Source organism: Eurosta solidaginis, chromosome 5, assembly GCF_040869045.1.
Source record: "Eurosta solidaginis isolate ZX-2024a chromosome 5, ASM4086904v1, whole genome shotgun sequence".
Taxonomy (NCBI): Eukaryota; Metazoa; Arthropoda; class Insecta; order Diptera; family Tephritidae; genus Eurosta; species Eurosta solidaginis.
Genome location: NC_090323.1, coordinates 26,493,127 through 26,511,984, shown reverse-complemented (window position 1 = coordinate 26,511,984; position 18,858 = coordinate 26,493,127). Strand labels below are relative to the sequence as shown.

Sequence of the window (18,858 nt, the reverse complement as noted above, 5' to 3'; positions counted from 1 at the left end):
CAACATGCTGAAAGGTTGCTAAACATTTCTTTCGAAAATCTTTTAAAAGTCAAAACACTGTCCTTCCTCCATAAATTGTTACACACGAAGGAACCTATCTATATCGTAAGCTTATTTTTCTGCAATCATCAAGATCGGTGCTTCTTCTTAAGCACATTAGATACCGCACGCTAACCTCTTAGCGCCAATTCTTTGTTACTGCAATACGTCTTTGGAACTCCCTACCTACAAGTCTTCGACTCTTAAGTAATGCTCTGCACTTCAAAAAAGATCTAACATCATTTTCTAACGACTCTTAAACTGGATCTCAAATTGTTGTTAAAATGTTCATTTCTAAGTCCTTTTCCTTTCTCTGTGTCATCTTTCTTTATTTGTTAAATACTATATCTATAACCAGCCAAAGGTTATCATCACTACTGCTGTCTTTTAATATTTATTAATTACTTTTCTTTAGTTATAAGATTTACATTTACATACATAAATATTTCACTATTATCCGTAATATTTAATTTAATTTGATTAATCTAATTTATTATTATTATAAATGTTCAATTTTTATAGCTCATGCTATTCATGACGAGCACTGTTAATTAATTTGTTAAAATTGTTGTGCTAGGAACAAATTTTCAATTAAATACATACATACATACATACATACACCAAATACCATTACTCCGCTTTGACTGTAAAAAAAAACCAGAATGAAACACTTGAATTTTGATAGTTTGTGATATTGTTATTTTATTATTTATTTGAGGAGCTAAACTAGGAGCGAAAGATCATTTTCCTCTACTGTCAACAGCTCATCGAACTTTGAGTCATTTGGTCGAACGCGGAAATGAATCGACTTTTCTTCCTCTTCATCATCTTGCCCGCTTTTGCAGATCGAACACCATCATCGGAGTTGCTGTGTGATAACACATTGTGCAGCGATAATAGCTGTAAGTACTTTTGTTCTATATTTAAATAGTTTGAGATTGAAGCTCGTTCTTTACCTATCCAAATCATGTCATAATATCTTGCTTAATGTTGGTATTCTTCGCTTTCTCTAAAGAGAATACTCAAAGATAAAGAGGCGTTGTGCGCAAAGAGATTTTGAACGCATTTGCACACAGTCAGATTTGGGGCTTTTCAAGTTTTCACAAGCTAAAGGAATTCAGAGCTTTGTCATTTGACGTTGGAAACGTGGTTGAGGCGGCCGGCATGATGTTGTGGTGCACAGTGGCTAGTCATTGTCGGCTGGGGCGGGTCCTTGCCAACCTCACTGTTCCTGCGCCATAATCAGAAAAAAATCATATCATGCCTATCAAAACTAAAAGCTGTCAAATTGAAAATAAACCGACAGAAGCGCAGAGACCGACTCAAAACGCTTATCAATACAAATAAAACGACATCCGGTCGAACCGGATGCCACGGATATTCAAAAATTTAAAATTCGAAATTCAAAAAAAACTAACGCCAAAAAAATTACCGAACCGGACATGACCGGTTACCACTCTGAAATCAAAATTAAAAAAAAAACTGCTGAAAATAAAATAAAAGAACCAAAAGGAAAATAAACAAAAAGGGCCGAATATATAGAGGGGCGTCGTGGGTGTTGTTGCGACGCCCGGTGCTTAGCCCACCCTCAAAATCCATGGCCACCGTCGCACCTAAAATTCCGGTGGCCCCTTACCTGTGTGCCTACCTAGTGCCTTCTAAATAAATGGCGACGCCAGCATTCCCATATTGCTAACAAATTTATTCAATGTTCATTATTACTACTAACATAGCTTTCTACTTTTGTTCTTACTATAAGGGTTTTGAATGTGTTTATGTTTATAAATTCATTGGAAGTAATAATAGTCGGTTTGTTTTATAATCTAATACTATGTTCAAACAGAAAAATAAATTGAGGAAATTTCGATTTGAATTGAGTGCTGTTCATTCAACTCGATTTAGCTTACACAATAGTAATTTGATAGCTGGTTGGCTCATCTCTACAGCAAGAACATACCTTTGTTCAGACTGTCAAAATGAACACGCACATTATTGGGCGAATGAAATTGAATGAAAACATAAAACTTTGAAATTTTTGTGTGTTGTAAGAAAATGTGTTCAATGTTTTGGTTTCATTTTGAGTTTGCCATCTTCTTTTGACAATCCCTGCTCCAGTGAAATGAAAGACATAAAATCAGCTGATGAGATGAGCCAACCATATAGTTCAGCCATGCGTAACTGACGTTAAAATATACTCAATAAACACACTTTACAATGTTGCATTTGCAGTTTGAAACAATTTATTACGCAATTTTTTTTAAATGGGCAATTTATTATTACAATTTATTATATGACAAATTGCGTAATAAATTGCCCAAATAGTATAAATTGCCAATTTGGTGTGTGTTTGAACCTAGTATAATAACTATATATGTAATAAAAACAAATCTTTTTTTTTGTAGAACTTTGGTCAAATGCCCTTTTCTCCTTTTTCTTTTACAAATCTATCTTAGGGCTGTACAGTTTGGATACAACTTCTGATAATTGGGGCCCCTTACAAAATTAATAGTTGTTGTATTAAACTTACTTTGAGTTTAACTGAACATCAATTCGATGTTACACATAGTATAATGACAGTAATATGTACTATGCACTAAGAAATTAGTTATAAACGCAACTAGGACTAAACTTGGGGTAAATCCTACCCCTCAAAAAAATATTGTTTCACAAGCTCAAGTAAAACGTAAGCTTTTAGATTCATGGAGAAATTACCGAAGTCATTCACTTGTTCAGGTAAAACATGAACCCTTTAAACTTATAGTACAATTAATGGAATTGTTTTACTTGTTCAGTTGAAACGTTAACTATTTTACATGTAACAGTCAGGGTTGGTATTGTTTCGGGTTTGGTTCGACTCAGTCACCAAAAAATGTATACAACACAAAGTTTTGTTTTGATAACGCAAGCTAACCCGCATTACTTGTTATTTGCGTCTCTTAATATAGAGTTAATGCATTTTACCGATAATGCAACTGAACTTGAATTACCAATAAAACTTTATTTCTTACCGAAACAATATCAACACTTTTGCTCACTACAAAATCCTATTCGCCACGATGGCATCAATTAAAAAAAAATGTAATAGTAAAGTTTTACCACAACGCAAAGCAGATTTTAATACCTGAAACGCCTTTTTCTTTGTTTCACAGGCAGTATAAATTGCACACCTATGACCATTAAAATATGCTTTGTTTTTTTGTTGGTTAAACAAATTTTTTTTTTTTTGTAGAAAAAAGGCAATTTACTATGACTTAAACAATACATAGATGTATACTCGAATATGTCTTTTTTTTCAATTAGCTTTATACCTTGTTTTGCAACACTAAATAATTACATTAAATTGATCTTCGTGGTTTTTAGTTATAGCATATAAACTTCACATTATTATCAATATTGAGTTGTTTTTATGCTTTTTTTAATATTAGTGCATTTAACTACAGGGAATTCATTTTTCATTTTTCTACCAAATTGCAATCCTATTTACAGTGCAAAGGTATTTAGCACATTTGTCTTTGTGTTTTATATAAACAATTCACTTTTAATTTCGTGGTTGCTAAATTAACATTATATAATGTTGCGGAGTCAAAATATAATTTTAAAAGAAAAGGTTAAGGCTACAAATACATAATTTTAGTTCAGTAGTGGAACGAACTCACCGCTTTAACCGCTGATGTTCGTTATCTCAATTGGAATGGCCACAGGCCTATATTCGCTGTATCGTGATTGTCATTGTAGCAGGTTTAATGTAGCCCAATTTGGTCGTAGTTGATAAGGGTTGCGCTAGTAGTGTTATTGCCGGTATGGACGCAGTCAATAAAGGTGCGCTAGTCTTGGGGTCGGTGGAACCGCCTGTGGTTGGTGTTGACATTAATGGCCTCAAGCCTATGTACGTGGCCCCGCTACGTGCGTTGCAACTGGTGTGGCGGTACGTCTAATGGTTGTTGCGCTCGTGGTTGCGGTTATGAAGGAGTTGGGGGAGGTACTGCCGATGGTGATTCCCGTGGTAATAGTAGGCACCGTTGGTGGTGTTTGACGCTGTGGTCCGAGGTGACCAAATGACCCAGGTAGCGAAAAAGCTTCGTGCTGGGCTTTACGCCGGGGGTAGTGTCCTAACTAGTTAAGATTGATTACCACCCAAAATTTTTTCATTTGCTGCGCTGCATACAATTGCCACTTGAACATGCCTAATGGTTGATAGGTTAAATGCAGATCTAATTCTGGCGTTGTTTCATTTATGGGAAAATGTTCACGTTGTAAGTCCCAATAACCACTTACAAACACCATAGGTGAATACGTTTTACCACCATCATCTTTTTTGGTGTAGATTTGGCCGGAAACTCGGCGATTTTTCTTGATTTTTTTCCTTACCAAATTTTTTGTTTTCTGTCTTTTTGTGTATACGGCGGAAACTCAATGCCTTTTTTTCCGCTAGTGATGGCCGGTCTGTCTTTTTCTTGTTTTCGATAATTTCTTATCGCAACTTTCGCCACATCGCTAGGTGTGTTCGCGTGAACACGCTCCCAAGTGGATCGTAGCCGTAGACCGTAGCAGCAGACCGTAACATGGTTACAGCAAATATAAGTTATGGATTTGTTCAGTACGACTTCTTTCTTTGCACATTTAATTTTGCTTTGACATTTGCTGATTTGCTATTCGGTTATGAAAAAATAAACTACGGGGTTTTGATGTTGCGTGTTGCGTATACGCAATGACTTAGCAAACGCATAGCTCTGTATTTTGTGAAATTATTTTACACAAGTTTGCAATGCATTAATGCTAGAAAATTTGCACATAGTCCTAAAGGGCTTTATTGTGTTATTGTTTTAGCTGCGTTTCCAGGTTGTCTCCATCCACACAAAAATACTGGAATTTCGGAGTAGAAATTTACTTCACAGATATGGAAATTCATCTGGATACCAAAATTACATCTATACTTAAAAAATTTAGCTTAGTTACTTTGATCATTTCGGTATACTTACTATCTCTTTTGTTCAACGTTGTATCAAAGTTAGGGCACTAATCGGTTTTGCTAATGATAGCTCAGACTAAAGCACCGCCACTTAGCGGTTTCGTCTAGCAAAGCTGTTTTTATCAATTTTGTTCTACCTTGGCGTTTATTACGTATTGTCACAGGAAGGGGAGCCCAAAACGCATATTTCGGAACCTCTCCCGATATTATTGAACGTGTATTAAGGGTCTAATGCTGTCTTATAAATCTACCAAAAAATCCGTAGAAAAAAATTGTTAATGTAACGAATAGCAAGCCAACTTACAAAGCCGTGTTTGTACAAGTACACAATGGTGACCACAGATATTCTAAAAGGTTTGATGTCAATGTTAGGTATTAGGAGTTCTCATATGCACAAATCATGAATTTGTTGGTAATTAGAGTAGATGTAGCAATATGTAGGAAAGATCAAATGAATGAAAATTGTTCGATTGCTTATCGGTTCGTTGGGTTTGTCAGCAGTCCGAAAGGAGGAAAATGCTTGTTCTTGTTCGTTTCTTTGTGGATGCTATTTGACCTTTTGTACTTCTTAAGTCTAAGAAAAGTGTATAGCTGTTAACGAAAACTGCGTCAAATTTTTATTGTTATATTACAAAGATTGTTATATTCAAACGAGCACTTAATTCTTAATTACAGCTCTCTTTAAAATCCATTTTTGGATCATTTTAGTTAACAAATATTACCAGGGACGATTGCTAAAACAACTAAAACCGTCCGGGGGAGGTATTAATGACCCGTTTTTGCCTTGCTTCTAAGAATTCGAATACTTTTTCTCTTTGGACTATTGATACGCGTCTTTTCATTTATCTTTCCACATTTTTGTGCGGGTTGTTGCAGTCGACCTGGTTTCAGACTGTTTTTCGCGGAAAACTTTTGAATGGGTAGAAAAACTTATTAGGGTGTTTGTATTCTTAATGCTGGAATAACTACGCGTCCTAAGATACCCCAATTCAAGACTTTCGAAATTTGATGTACAATTTTTTTGGTGGGTACGAGCACAACAACAACCACATGAAAATCGCCAACTTCAACTGCAAATATCTCCCGACAGAGATAAAAGTTTTCTTTTCCGCGTTCGGATTATTGTTCTCTAGATTAATACGCGTCTTTTGACGTAGACTATTACCAAAGTTATTAAATTCACCAACTCAAATATTTTTAAGTTATGGATATGGCGAAAAACCAAAAACCAATTAATATTTTACATTAATAAGGTTCATCAGCGTTTAAATTCTCAGCGTCCTAGTACCGGCGAACTTTAATCCTCCTCCTGAAATCTGACTAACAACGTCGGACATTACATCAAGCGCTGTATCAAACACCCGTATTTGCCGAGGATCTTCCGAATCTGGAGAATTCACAAATTTCGCCACAAGTTGTGGTTATTTAAAGGGCGAAAGGAATGATGTAGGATGTAGTTAAGAAGTTATATGATCTCACTGGATCTGGACAGTTATGATGACGTGGATGAAAATAAGTTTATTTATTCTGTGGTAATTTATTGAAGCAACCCAACTTTCGATCTCTGACAAAGTGGCCTCACACGGACCAAATTCGAGTTAATTACTTTAATGAATTTTTTTTACGACAGCATGACACTGCTAATACGCGTCCAAAAATATCGAGAGAGGTGTGAAACGACGCGCGTCTCATCAGTATTAATAATCCGAAACCGGAAAATAAAAACTTTAACTCGTTCAAAAGATATTAAGGAAAAACCGAAAAAAGACCCGTGGGTCACTCACTTTATGCGTTGGCGCCCTTTGGCCACGCTTATAAAAAATTACCCTGGGTGGATCCAACACCGGTTTCGAGACCAAGACTATATCCCCGCAAACACTTATCAACTTATCTTCACAATTTTTTGTGTGGGTACAACGCAACCACATGAAAATCGCCAACTTCAACTGCAAATATCTCCGGACAGAGCTAAAATTTTTCTTTTCCGCTTTCGGATTCCGGTTTGGAGACCAAAAATATATAAGCGCAAAATAGTTTTCCACAGCCCCATTTTTTTTGGGGGCACTACAAATCATCAAAATTACAAGAAATAGAATTTTCCATTTCCGCTTTCGGATTCTTGATCCTGGGTTCAAAGCGTCGTTTGACCCTCTACCGATATTTTGGACAAAATTTGAGCTAAAGTGGTAGCAATTACCATTCCTAGCACACAATTATGTATATTATATATTGAACTTACCTAAATTAAGGGTGGGGATAGCACCGAGCTTTAAGCATTTCGCCGATCTTGCACCTTCCTCGAAATGCCGGCTGCAAACAAAAGAATTCTTCCTAGGAACGTTTTCGTAAGTAGGGATTTGGAGATTATCCCTCCACTTTAGCTGCTCCTCATTGCTCCTTGGAAAGGAATAAAATTGGATGTTTTTTGATGTACTATCCGAAGTACAAGAGAGAACGCGACACTTTCGAACTTTCGGCATTTTTAATTTTAAAGTTTAAAGAAAAACACGACGACCGCCACGAATAACTCAAATCAATAATCAATAATAAATAAAACCGTTGAAATTTCTTCTTTGAAATTGGGGATTCACAGAACACAGAATATGGGGGATGGGGGATTCACATTTCATGGTGTGGACCGAAATGACGTTTAACCGAAACCGAATTCCGAATTTTTGAAATCTCATTCCAGAATGAATTTTCTTTCTGAGGAATTGTTTAGAAATTTATCTACGTCTGCGCGACGAGAAGAAAAACCCGCTTACCGCCAAGCCCCAAAGTGGTGTACGGATATCTACTAAAACAACAATTTGGTGTGATATATTGAAGGAGATTAAGGTGTCTAGGCTTTGCTCTAATTCGAAGGCTATTATCGTGTGTGTATTCGTTTTTCTACGAACTGTCTCCGCCGAGCCAAAACTTTATCTACTAAGGCGGATAATCGACTAGCTCTACACCACGGCGGCAGACTTTGACAGTTCAGCCCCGTGAATGCAGCCTCCACGAACTATCATCTATCATACTCCATCTCCATGTTCTAAGCTGCTAAGAGCTACGGCGTTTTTGCTGACGTGGGCAATGGGAAGATCCCACTTCACTTGGGTTCAGAGACTTTGATCACTCTTGGGCCCCCTGTTGGCGCCAGTTATCGCGGAACAGGGTTCTGGAGTCTTGTTACCCAGCACGCACACAGCACAGCATCTCCTAAATGTGGTAAGCGCCAAGCGCCAAGCGCCAATTAAATTTGTACTCTTTCAGGAGCTTGGTACTATTTCCTATTTCCGAAAAAAAGTAAAATTTAAGTTGTTGTGTGGTAGGTGGGTGGGTGGTGGAGATGCTCTGTGCTCTGTGTTTTTTACTTTGAAATTATAATAGAAAATATATCCTAGCACACGAATACACGAAACACGAATCACGAATATAATATCATCCATCACAAGCCACAACACCCACCCAACAGAGCCGCACACAGCACCAACATGAATGCCAAAACATGTTAAATTCCTCTGCCACGCACCAGAATGCTGTTAAATTCCTCTGCCACGAACCAGAATTCTGTTAAATTCCTCTGCCATGCACCAGAATTCTGTTAAATTCTTCTGCCACGCACCAGAATTCTGTTAAATTCCTCTGCCAAACACAAGAATTCTGTTATTCCTCTGGAAAATTGCAAATCTGTTAAATTCCTCTGCCACGCACCAGAATTCTGTTAAATTCCTCTGCCATGCACCAGAATTCTGTTAAATTCCTCTGCCAAACACAAGAATTCTGTTAAATTCCTCAATTCAATTTGCCTATAGATGTCGAGAGGACTAAACATTAAACATCAATGGTGTGATGTGACATCATATATTCACATCAACATATCAAATGTTGACATCACATCCTCATAGTCGCGTGTTTTTTTTTTACACGCGTCCGTATACGTTTGCGCGTAAAAAAAACGCTTATCCTCGCTTAGATAATGGATAATGCTTAGGAGACCCATCTAGTAGCAGTAGTTAATAGCTACAGAACAGGGTGTACCTAAAATCGTAGACACAAACCTCTGGTGGCCATAATGTATAACATATAGCTGAATCGGTTGCGATGAATAGTGGATACACACCATTTTTAGAGGTGATACATAGAATTAGTGTTGAGGTGAAACATAAGCTGGGTTTTTTCACACGCCGTATACGTTTACGTTTGCGCGTAAAAAAAACGCTTATCCTCGCTTAGATAATGCTTAGGAGACTAAAGCTGGAGACATTGGTGCTTTATCGGTAATCGTATCAGTAACCTTTTAACAGCTGATTCGACCAACCTTATGAGAATCAATGCAATCGATTATTGGTGCCGCTAAAGTCGTAACCGTATCGTAGCCAACCAATTGGGTTTTGGTTTACCGTCGTAACGATAAACAGCTGATTACGTTAGGGATACGGATACAGCGATACGACATACGGCACCAATGACTCCAGCTTAACCTAGCGGCAGTGGTTAAATAACTAGCTACAGAACAGGGGGTACCTAAAATCGGAGACACAAAACTCTGGTGGCCATAATGTATAACATATAGCAGAATCCGTTGCGATGAATAGTGGACACGCATATAATACATTGAATTAGTGTAGAGGGTGAAACATACACATATTTGAGTTACATCCGAGTATGATGCGTATTGAAATTTAGTATGTACATATTTAATCGCAGCAATTTCAGAGGTGTATTTAAAGTTTGACGCTTAGCAGTCCATACAAAGTCTATACGTAAACGTCTATAGATGTTTTCGTTTGTGCGTGAAAAAAAGCATATCCTCGCTTAGATAATGCTTAGGAGACCCATCTATCGGCAGTGGTTAAATAACTAACATAACAGAACAGGGTGTACAGAAAAGCGCAGACACAACCCTCTGATGGCCATAGGGTATAACATATAGCTGAATCAGTTGCGATGAATTGTGGACACTTAAAGAATACATAGAATTAGTGTAGAGGGTGAAACAAAAACACATATTTCAGTTAAATCTGAGTATAATGCGCATTGAATTTTAGTAGGACAAATCTTATGCGCAGCGATTTCGGAGGTGTATTTAAAGTTTGTCGCTTAGCAGTCCATATAAAGTTTAAGCGTAAACGTATATAGAAGTAAAAAAAACACAGCTAATATCAAAAATACACCAACGGGAAAGTCGCATGTATATTGGCCTTAATTTTACACCAAAACCAGATGTACTGTTCAGTCTGGTAACCACTACGCTGCCTATTCTAATTAGAATACCAAGTACGAAATTACTTTTTTTAGAGTTTACAAATAATTTATAATTTCCTTTTATAATTTTCACAATTTTCTGCACGTTATAACAATTTCTAAAGTAAAATTATTAAGTATTTTTCATTTAAAGTAAAAAAAAAAGTCTGAAATAATCTGTGAATAAGGCAGAAACTACCTAAACGCGCACAAAACACCGACAATACCTAGTTATAGCTTATCTATCAAAAACAAAAAAACTTGTTATATCTTACCTACTACTTCTAAATAATTATCGGTTAAACAAGCACAAATCTAAGAAGTATTATTAAATAAGACTACACAAATGCTTACCGCAGTTTGGAGAAATGTACCCCAACCAGTTTCACGCAATTTGACCGCTGCTTTCTTTCGAGGTGTGTGCAGTGGCAACGCACACCCATACGGTGGGGCGAGTGCACTTGCACTTGCCAGTAACCGGAAAAGTTCGGATTTGGTGTCCCTACGTTGTACTCAGAAACTAAGTGATTGTTTTCCTTTAATAGATGTTGAAAATTTGCAAATCATTTCCAAAATCTTTAAATTTTTCAATGTAAAATTATATGATAAATCCTATCTGTTTTTCTTTTCTTTCAGTACAAAAACTACTCAGCGTTGGTATAAACAAAATGCACAGCTCCGTGGAAGATTTGAAGTCGGGTAATCTGCATATTAAGGTGCTACCGGCGTTGCAGGATAATTTTATGTATTTGGTGAGTACTTGGAGAGAGGAAAACGAGTTAAAAATTTTAATTAGGTAATTCGTAATATATCCAAACGGGATTTTATATCACATACCAAAAGAAGTTTTGGCGAGATAATGATTAAACAGCTAAATTATGAAAATTAAAGAATTACTTGTATAAATAATTACTCTGTTCTCCAAACGAACAACTTAACAAAATCTCCTATGTTGGTGCCTACCAAATCAATAGATTTTCTCAACAATCGATATTCTCTTAGCAGAATCTAACTTTAACCAACTTGGTCAACAGTTATCCTGTGTTTCCGGCGCCGGAAACTAACTTATCATGATGAAGTTATCAGACATACGTGCGCACCGTAATCGCACATATTCGAAGGTTAAAGAAATCGATCGATATCATATCCGATATGGGAATGGCCATGCAATAATGTTTTTGCAGTCACAACCACAATAAAAATCAGCGTTGGAATATTTTACTTATGTAGATTGGGCATTATCATGCCCTTATATATTCCTGTTAGTGGCTGAGGATGGTGCACGGCTTTAGAGTGTGTGTGTGTCTACTGTTTAATTTTGACGATACAAGGATTCTTAGTCTTCAACTCGCGACTGCATCGCTTTTGAGCAGGATGTGGTCTGCAGACTCATCTTCGCTTTACCAGAGCCGGAAGTCTATTAAACCATATAATTAGTTTGTGCTGCATGCGGCTTTTTAGTCTGCAGTGACCTGCGCGTATACCTTTTAAAATTCTAAGGCTTGTTTTTATTTCTTTAGTCTAGTAACAAAAAATGTTTATTTATGACTAAATTACAGCCCCCACCGGGTTACGGGGTCAGAATATACCCGCGGTAGGTATGCCTGTCGTAAGAGGCGACTAAAATACCAGATTCAAGTGGGGAGGGAGGGATGGCCTGAAGGTTTAATGTGGCCACATAAATCGTTTCCGAGGTGGTCGGTCTAGCACCTTAATGGTGCTGTGTTACCGGATCGTACCGGATCTGTATCCGGCAAAGGACCATCACATCGATAGCACTCCCCAAAGCCTTCGGGGAGCAACCTTATCGCTACAGCAACAACAACAACTAAATTACAGAGACCAGAATAAATTAAGCGGTGCAATACATTAGCAAAGAGAATTTATATTATTACAGATTAAGTAGTTCTGTAGTTTAAGTTGAAAAGCGTATTTTGAGTCCGAGAAATCAATATCTAAAACATTTGAGAAACAATTGATTTCTGATAGGGTTCTGCTAATACGCGCTTTTGAATTATAAACAGTTCTACTCAGCCCAACGAAAAAGATTTCAAAGCGGCGAAGGTTTCTACAGGGAGTATTCAAGCATAGTCTTTCTACTAGCAACGCGCAGTCAATTTTTCCCGTGAAAATATCGAAGATGAACAATGAGGCCAAAAGAATTCTGCGGTTATTTAGAGATAGTAAGGATAGTAGTTGGCAAAGAGACTCAAGACGGTATCGGTTCAGAGAATCGTAATGAAATTAGCGCGAAGCACATAAAGATTTTTTGAACCCGCTCCAGGCGATTGATGTGAACTGCGTGGAAAGGCCGCCAAATGAAGGCCGCAAATGGAAGGGTCTGCATGGCCTAAAAACGCTTTGAGTTGTACACCCTTATTAGTGGTTTGGCCTCCCGCCGTTGAAAGCTGTCAATTATTTACATACAAATCTGACTGAATATCGATGTAATCCGAATGATGTGACGATAATGCAGCTAGACATGTTAAACCTTTATGTCGCAGTATTCTTCCACAATTAGTTATTAATGTGTACCTCTTCTCTGCTAATAATATTTCCTTTATAGATAATTGACACCGCTACAAAGGAGGCCGCCATTGTTGATCCCGTTGAACCAGATACCGTGCTCGCCGCCGTTGAAGCTGAGCAAGTTAATCTCACAAAAGTGCTCACAACCCACCATCACTGGGATCATGCAGGTGGCAATGAAAAACTAGTCAAACAATACGGAAAACCTTTAACTGTATATGGTGGCGATGAACGCATTCGCCCATTAACGCAAAAAGTCAAGCAAGATGATCGCTTTCAAATTGGTAACCTCAATGTGAGTTGCCTCTTTACGCCATGTCACACAACCGGTCACATTTGTTATTTCGTTGAGGCGCCAAATAATGAGCGCGCCGTTTTTACTGGGGACACGCTCTTCCAGGGTGGCTGCGGGCGCTTTTTTGAGGGTACACCCGATCAAATGTATTCGGCGTTGATTGAAAAATTATCCGCACTACCGGATGATACGAAAGTGTTTTGTGGCCATGAGTATACATTACAAAATATGGCATATGCACGTCATGTTGAGCCGCAAAATGAACGGATTTTGAAACGTATTGAATGGGCAAAGCTGCGTCGTGCTACAAAAGCCCCCACTGTGCCATCTACTATTGGTGAGGAGAAATCTTGGAATCCATTTATGCGTGTACGTGAGCCTAGTGTACAACAGCATGCGGGTGCGAAAGATCCTGTCAAATGTATGGGTAATTTGCGCAAAGAAAAGGATAATTTCAAGGCTTAGAATTTGTTGACAAATGGTTGGCCTTTGTAGAGTTTGAAATTGTAGAGCGCAAATTTTCGATGTGTTCACTGTTAAGTTTGTATATTTTGGTTGTAGAGAATTATGCAACGCTGCATATAAATTACTTAAACGATGTCTAAAATTGTAAATGAAACATTTCCTTTCTCTAAGTTTTACTAAGCTTTCCATATGCGAATGAAGCTTAGTAAATTTTTTAATACTTTGTATCTTTATTAAAGTATACGAAAATCTTTTTACTTTTAAGCAATTATACTCTTTTGTAACTACTGGGATTGCGTAATTGTAAAATTAAATATACTGAATTTATGTCAATATGATTGAAACTAATAAAAGTTGTGTATTGAAATTTGTAGTAAAACAAATTTTTGATTAAAGATTACGATAAATTATAAAATCGGTCGTAAAAATTAATTGTAATACAAAAATGACTTCGCTGTTTTGCCATGTATTAGCTCAAAAACGCATATTCAACAATGGTAGGTTAATATATAATTTATGTTATCTGGCCTTAATTACAAATTAATAACCTGTATTTAAATGCTAGTGTGGCGTGCACGGCGCTTCTTGGCTGATAGCACTGCGTCAAAACCACCAGCGTCTCCATCAACACCATCATCTACACCTCCATCTTCAGCACCGCCACCATCATCAGCAGCCCCACCAACAGTGGCAACTCCCCCTAAGCCTCATAGCCAAATTGTAGATGTTCACTGTGAAGGTATGATCGTAAAGATAATACCCGCACGAGCCAACAATTATATGTATTTGGTAAGTTATTAATTTTTATAAATTTTACAGCATTTCATGAAGACTCCTTTTAAAACGGATACAAAGTCTGAGTACTAGGTTTTATATGCCTCTTATGAATGAAGAAATGAACGGTAGAGTGTGAGAAATGTGATCACCAAGCAACCTCACTCCGTATCACCATATTATCTCCACTTTTCATTCGGCAATGTTTATGAATACTTTATTATTAGAATATTCTCCTTGTAAGGCATGCCGATCAAAAAAATGGTTCCGCGTCAATCGGGTTATTACCAGAACGTGTGGGCCCTGAAGCGTGACAGACTATTATTCCGGAAAGGACTGCTAACATACGGAACACACCCATAAACATGCGGGGGGTTATGGCAAAAATGTAGAGAAGAAAAGGGTCTCAATTTAGCGTAAGGGTTTTAATTTATTGGATGCTCTTCGAGCTCCTGTTGTTGTTGTAGCGATAAGGTTACTCCCCGAAGGCTTTGGGGAGTGTTCTCTATGTGATGGTCCTTTGCCGGATACAGATCCGGTACGCTCCGGTAACAGCTCCATTAAGGTGCTAGCCCGACCATCTCGGGAACGATTTATATGGCCACATTAAACCTTCAGGCCATCCCTCCCTCCCCACCCCTAAGTTCCATGAGGAGCTTAGGGTCGCCAGAGCCTCGTCTGTTAGTGAAACGGGATTCGCCGCTCGAAGGTGAGGTTGACAATTGGGTTTGGAGAAGCTATATATTGCGCTGGCAACCTGAAAAGGTTGCGCTACACAACCCATTGAATCTGGTATTTTAGTGGCCTCTTACGACAGGCATACCTACCGCGGGTATATTCTAGCCCCCTAACCCGCTGGGGTCTCTTCGAGCTCCTCTGCGGTTTTTCTCCAACAACATTTCATTTACGGCAGCTTAAAGAAAAGATCGTCCACAGACCCGCATTTGAAGCAGTTTTTGTGGCCCAAAGACTTCGCTGGCTAGTAATCATATAATGTGAATCAACGAAGAGGCTTCGACCAACAAATTGCTCTTATTGGCACTTGTATTTGGAAGCAGGGGAATAAGGAGATGGGAAAGACTTCATCTTCCTTGGCACTCTCTTAATTAGACTTTGTTATGGCGAAACAGGGATAGCTGCCTTGACTTGAAACGCAACAGTCAAAATCGCATAGGCGGCTAAGCGCCTATTTATGAATGAAGGAACCTCCAGATGAGCTGCAATTGCATGCCATACTCAGATTTTAGATTCACTTCAGTATTGGTTGAATTATCTCTCCTTATCAAACTGATTTGTGCTCCATTCAATTGGTGTTTACTTTCAGGTAAAGGACAAACAGACTGGGTGTGCAGCAATCATTGATCTCTCCGACAACAAAGTTCTCTTCGAAGTACTTAAAAAGGAAAATTTAAAGTTAACTTACGCCTTTATTACACATCATCACGAAGATCATTCCGGTGGCACCGTCGAACTTGCGGCCCAGTGTCCAGATGTCAAAATTTGTGCCGGCGATGAGCGCATTAAGGCCGTGACGCATTGTGTAAAGAATTGTGAGAAACTGCAAGTTGGCAAGCTAACTGTACATTGTATGCATACACCTTGTCACACCGTCGGTCATTACTGTTATTTTGTTGAGTGTGGCGCTGGTGGTCCGCCAGCGCTCTTCACAGGTGATACACTCTTTCAAGGTGGTTGTGGCGGATTTGATGAAGGTACACCCGAACAAATGTATTCTATTGTAAAGCGCTTCCTTGCTTTGCCTCAGGAGTCACGTGTTTTTGGTGGTCATGAAAACACGATTTTAAATCTACGGTTTGCCGAAACTGTGGAGCCTGAAAATTCAAATATAACTGCACGTTTAGCTTGGGCGCAGAAACAGCGTGAAAAACATATGCCGACGCCACCATCATTATTGTGTCAGGAACGGTTATGGAATCCATTTATGCGTGTCGATCATCCGGATGTGCAACACTATACAGGGGATACGGACCCGATTTATGCGACATTTTGTTTGCGCAAACAACGTGATGCTTTTAAATAAAGGGTGTGGCAAGTGTAAAAAATAAATAGTATTTTAATAGCTGTTTTTTTTACATCTTGTACGTTTACGCTTAAACTTTAAGGGCCAATTAAACTTCCTTAACCCTAACGCCATTGTCGTAACCATACCCATATCCATATACATCTCCAATGTGATCGATTAATGCTGCCTTAACCTAAAAATCGTGAAAATTTCATAAAAATTAAGAAAACGCAAAAAATTACAAACATATTCCACAAAAAATAAGTCTCTTAGTCATAACGTATCCAAAACAACGAATAAAATCTACAAGAATTTATTAAATTCACCACCTCAAATATTTTTAGGTTATGGATATGGCGAGAAACCAAAAACCAATTGTTTGGCTATGGTATGGTTATGGCGTTAGCGTTATGGTATGGCACCATTAATCGATTACATTGATTTCCATAAGGTAGGTTCGATCAGCTGTTTTATCTGGTTAAGGTTTTATGATTATAAGTCACCATTAATTGGCCCTTTATATGGACTGCTAAGCGTCAAACTTTAAATACACCTCTGAAATTGTTGCGCTTAAAATTAGTCCTACTAAATTTCAATACGCATTATACTCAGATGTAACTGAAATATGTGTCTTTGTTTCACCCTCTACACTAATTCTATGTATTCTATGTGTGTCCACAATTCATCGCAACTGATTCAGCTATATGTTATACCCTATGGCCATCAGAGCGTTGCGTCTCCGCTTTTCGGTACACCCTGTTGCTGTAGCTAGTTGTTTAACCACAGCCGCTAGATGGGTCTCCTAAGCATTATCTAAGCGAAGATAGGCGTTTTTTTACACGCGCAAACGAAACGTATACGCGCGTGTTAAAAAACACGGCTAATATCAAGTGAAGTTCAGTTCATTGAGAAAAGTAGTTGTTAAAAGTAGAATCGGAGATGTGAAGCGGCGAAAGAGTAAAAAAGCGGCAAAAAAGTAACTTAGTAAGTACATTCATCCATACATGGTGGTAGTATGTATGTATGTATGTATTTATTTGAAAATTTGTTCCTAGCACAACAATTTTGACAAATTATTTAACAGTGCTAGTCATGAATAGCATGAGCTATAAAAATTGAACATTTATAATAATAATAAATTAGATTAATCAAATTAAATTAAATATAACGGACAATAGTGAAATATTTATGTATGTAAATGTAAATCTTAAAACTAAAGAAAAGTAGTTAATAAATATCAAAAGACAGCAGTAGTGATGATAACCTTTGGCTGGTTATAGATTGAATAGTATTTAACAAATAAAGAAAGAAGACACAGAGAAAGGAAAAGGACTTAGAAATGAACATTTTAACAACAACAATTTGAGATCCAGTTTAAGAGTCGTTAAAAAATGATGTTAGCTCTTTTCTGAAGTGCAGAGCATTACTTAAGAATCGAAGACTAGTAGGTAGCGAGTTCCAAAGATGTATTGCAGTAACAAAGGATTGGCGCTCAGAGGTTAGCGAGCGGTATCTGATGTGCTTAAGAAGAAGCACCGATCTTGATGATTGCAGAAAAATAAGCTTACGATATAGATAGTCAGGTTCCTTCGTGTGTAACAATTTATGGAGGAAGGACAGTGTTTTGACTTTTAAAAGATTTTCGAAAGAAATGTTTAGCAACCTTTCAGCATGTTGAGATACGTGGTCAAATCTTTTCAACCCATAAACATATCTAGCAATGTTGTAAACAACATTTAGTTTGTTCTTGCACAGATAGTCACAGTTTGAGTAAATCACACAACCATGGAGTAGCGTAGGTATTAAGTACGCTTTAGCCAGAAGTAGTCTTATGTGCAAACGCGTGAAATACTGTGTTAACCATAGTGTACGAAGCATTCCATACACTTTCCCAACCGTTCTAAAAATATGGTCTTTCCATGTCAATGTTTTGTTAAAAATTACACCAAAGTTTTTCGCCGTATCTACGTATTCTATAACGGAATTGTCGAACACTACATTCTCTAAATCATTAGTGGAAAAGACCTTCTATTAATAACAATACATTTTGACTTATTCGGGTTTATACATAAGCCATTCATAGCAGCCCATGAAAATATTTGATTCAAATCGTGGTTTAAGTTACTTATGCACAAGCTAGTTTGATCACGAGGACAACACGTAAACAACTGCACATCATCAGCGTAGATATGAACATTACAATACTTAAGGACATCGGGTAAGTCATTGATGTACAGAACAAATAACAGAGGACCCAGGATAGAGCCTTGAGGGACGCCTCTTAAGACATGAAGGAAGTCAGACTTTTCACCATCTATACATACTGCTTGAGTCCTATCGCCAAGATATGATCTTATAAGGGCAACTGCATGACCAGAGAAGTTAAATACTGAAAAAAAAACTGAAAATTAAAATAAAAAGAAAAGGGCCGAATATATCTTGGGGTCGCCGCGGGTGTTGTTGCGACGCCCGGCGCATATTCCCACCCTCAAAATTCATGGCCACCGACGCACCTGAATTTCGGTGGCCCCT

The 18,858-nt window shown here is 37.9% G+C and overlaps 2 protein-coding genes across 11 annotated transcripts in view; both read left to right on the top strand.

The window, feature by feature from the left end:
- The window catches only part of LOC137254054 (hydroxyacylglutathione hydrolase, mitochondrial-like), a 141,825-nt gene extending 127,881 nt beyond the window's left edge, over positions 1-13,944 (top strand). For 3 of the 9 annotated variants that reach the window (XM_067791747.1, XM_067791746.1, XM_067791745.1), the window contains 3 exons: positions 758-941; positions 10,877-10,992; positions 12,807-13,944. In XM_067791747.1, coding sequence (XP_067647848.1) covers positions 839-941; positions 10,877-10,992; positions 12,807-13,529 — 942 coding nt within the window. In that variant the 5' untranslated portion in view covers positions 758-838 and the 3' untranslated portion in view covers positions 13,530-13,944. Of the gene's footprint in view, positions 1-757; positions 942-10,254; positions 10,765-10,876; positions 10,993-12,806 lie in introns of those variants that run through there. The other 6 variants (XM_067791750.1, XM_067791749.1, XM_067791753.1 and 3 more) reach the window with 5 other exon arrangements.
- Positions 13,925-18,858, top strand: part of LOC137254056 (hydroxyacylglutathione hydrolase-like protein) — a 27,679-nt gene continuing 22,745 nt past the window's right edge. The window contains exons 1-3 of one of the 2 annotated variants that reach the window (XR_010953957.1): positions 13,925-14,026; positions 14,095-14,318; positions 15,628-17,310. Coding sequence is in view for 1 of the 2 variants with exons in the window: in XM_067791754.1 (XP_067647855.1) it covers positions 13,975-14,026; positions 14,095-14,318; positions 15,628-16,344 (993 nt within the window). In the remaining variant the exon portion in view is untranslated. Of the gene's footprint in view, positions 14,027-14,094; positions 14,319-15,627; positions 18,253-18,858 lie in introns of those variants that run through there. The other variant, XM_067791754.1, reaches the window with a different exon arrangement.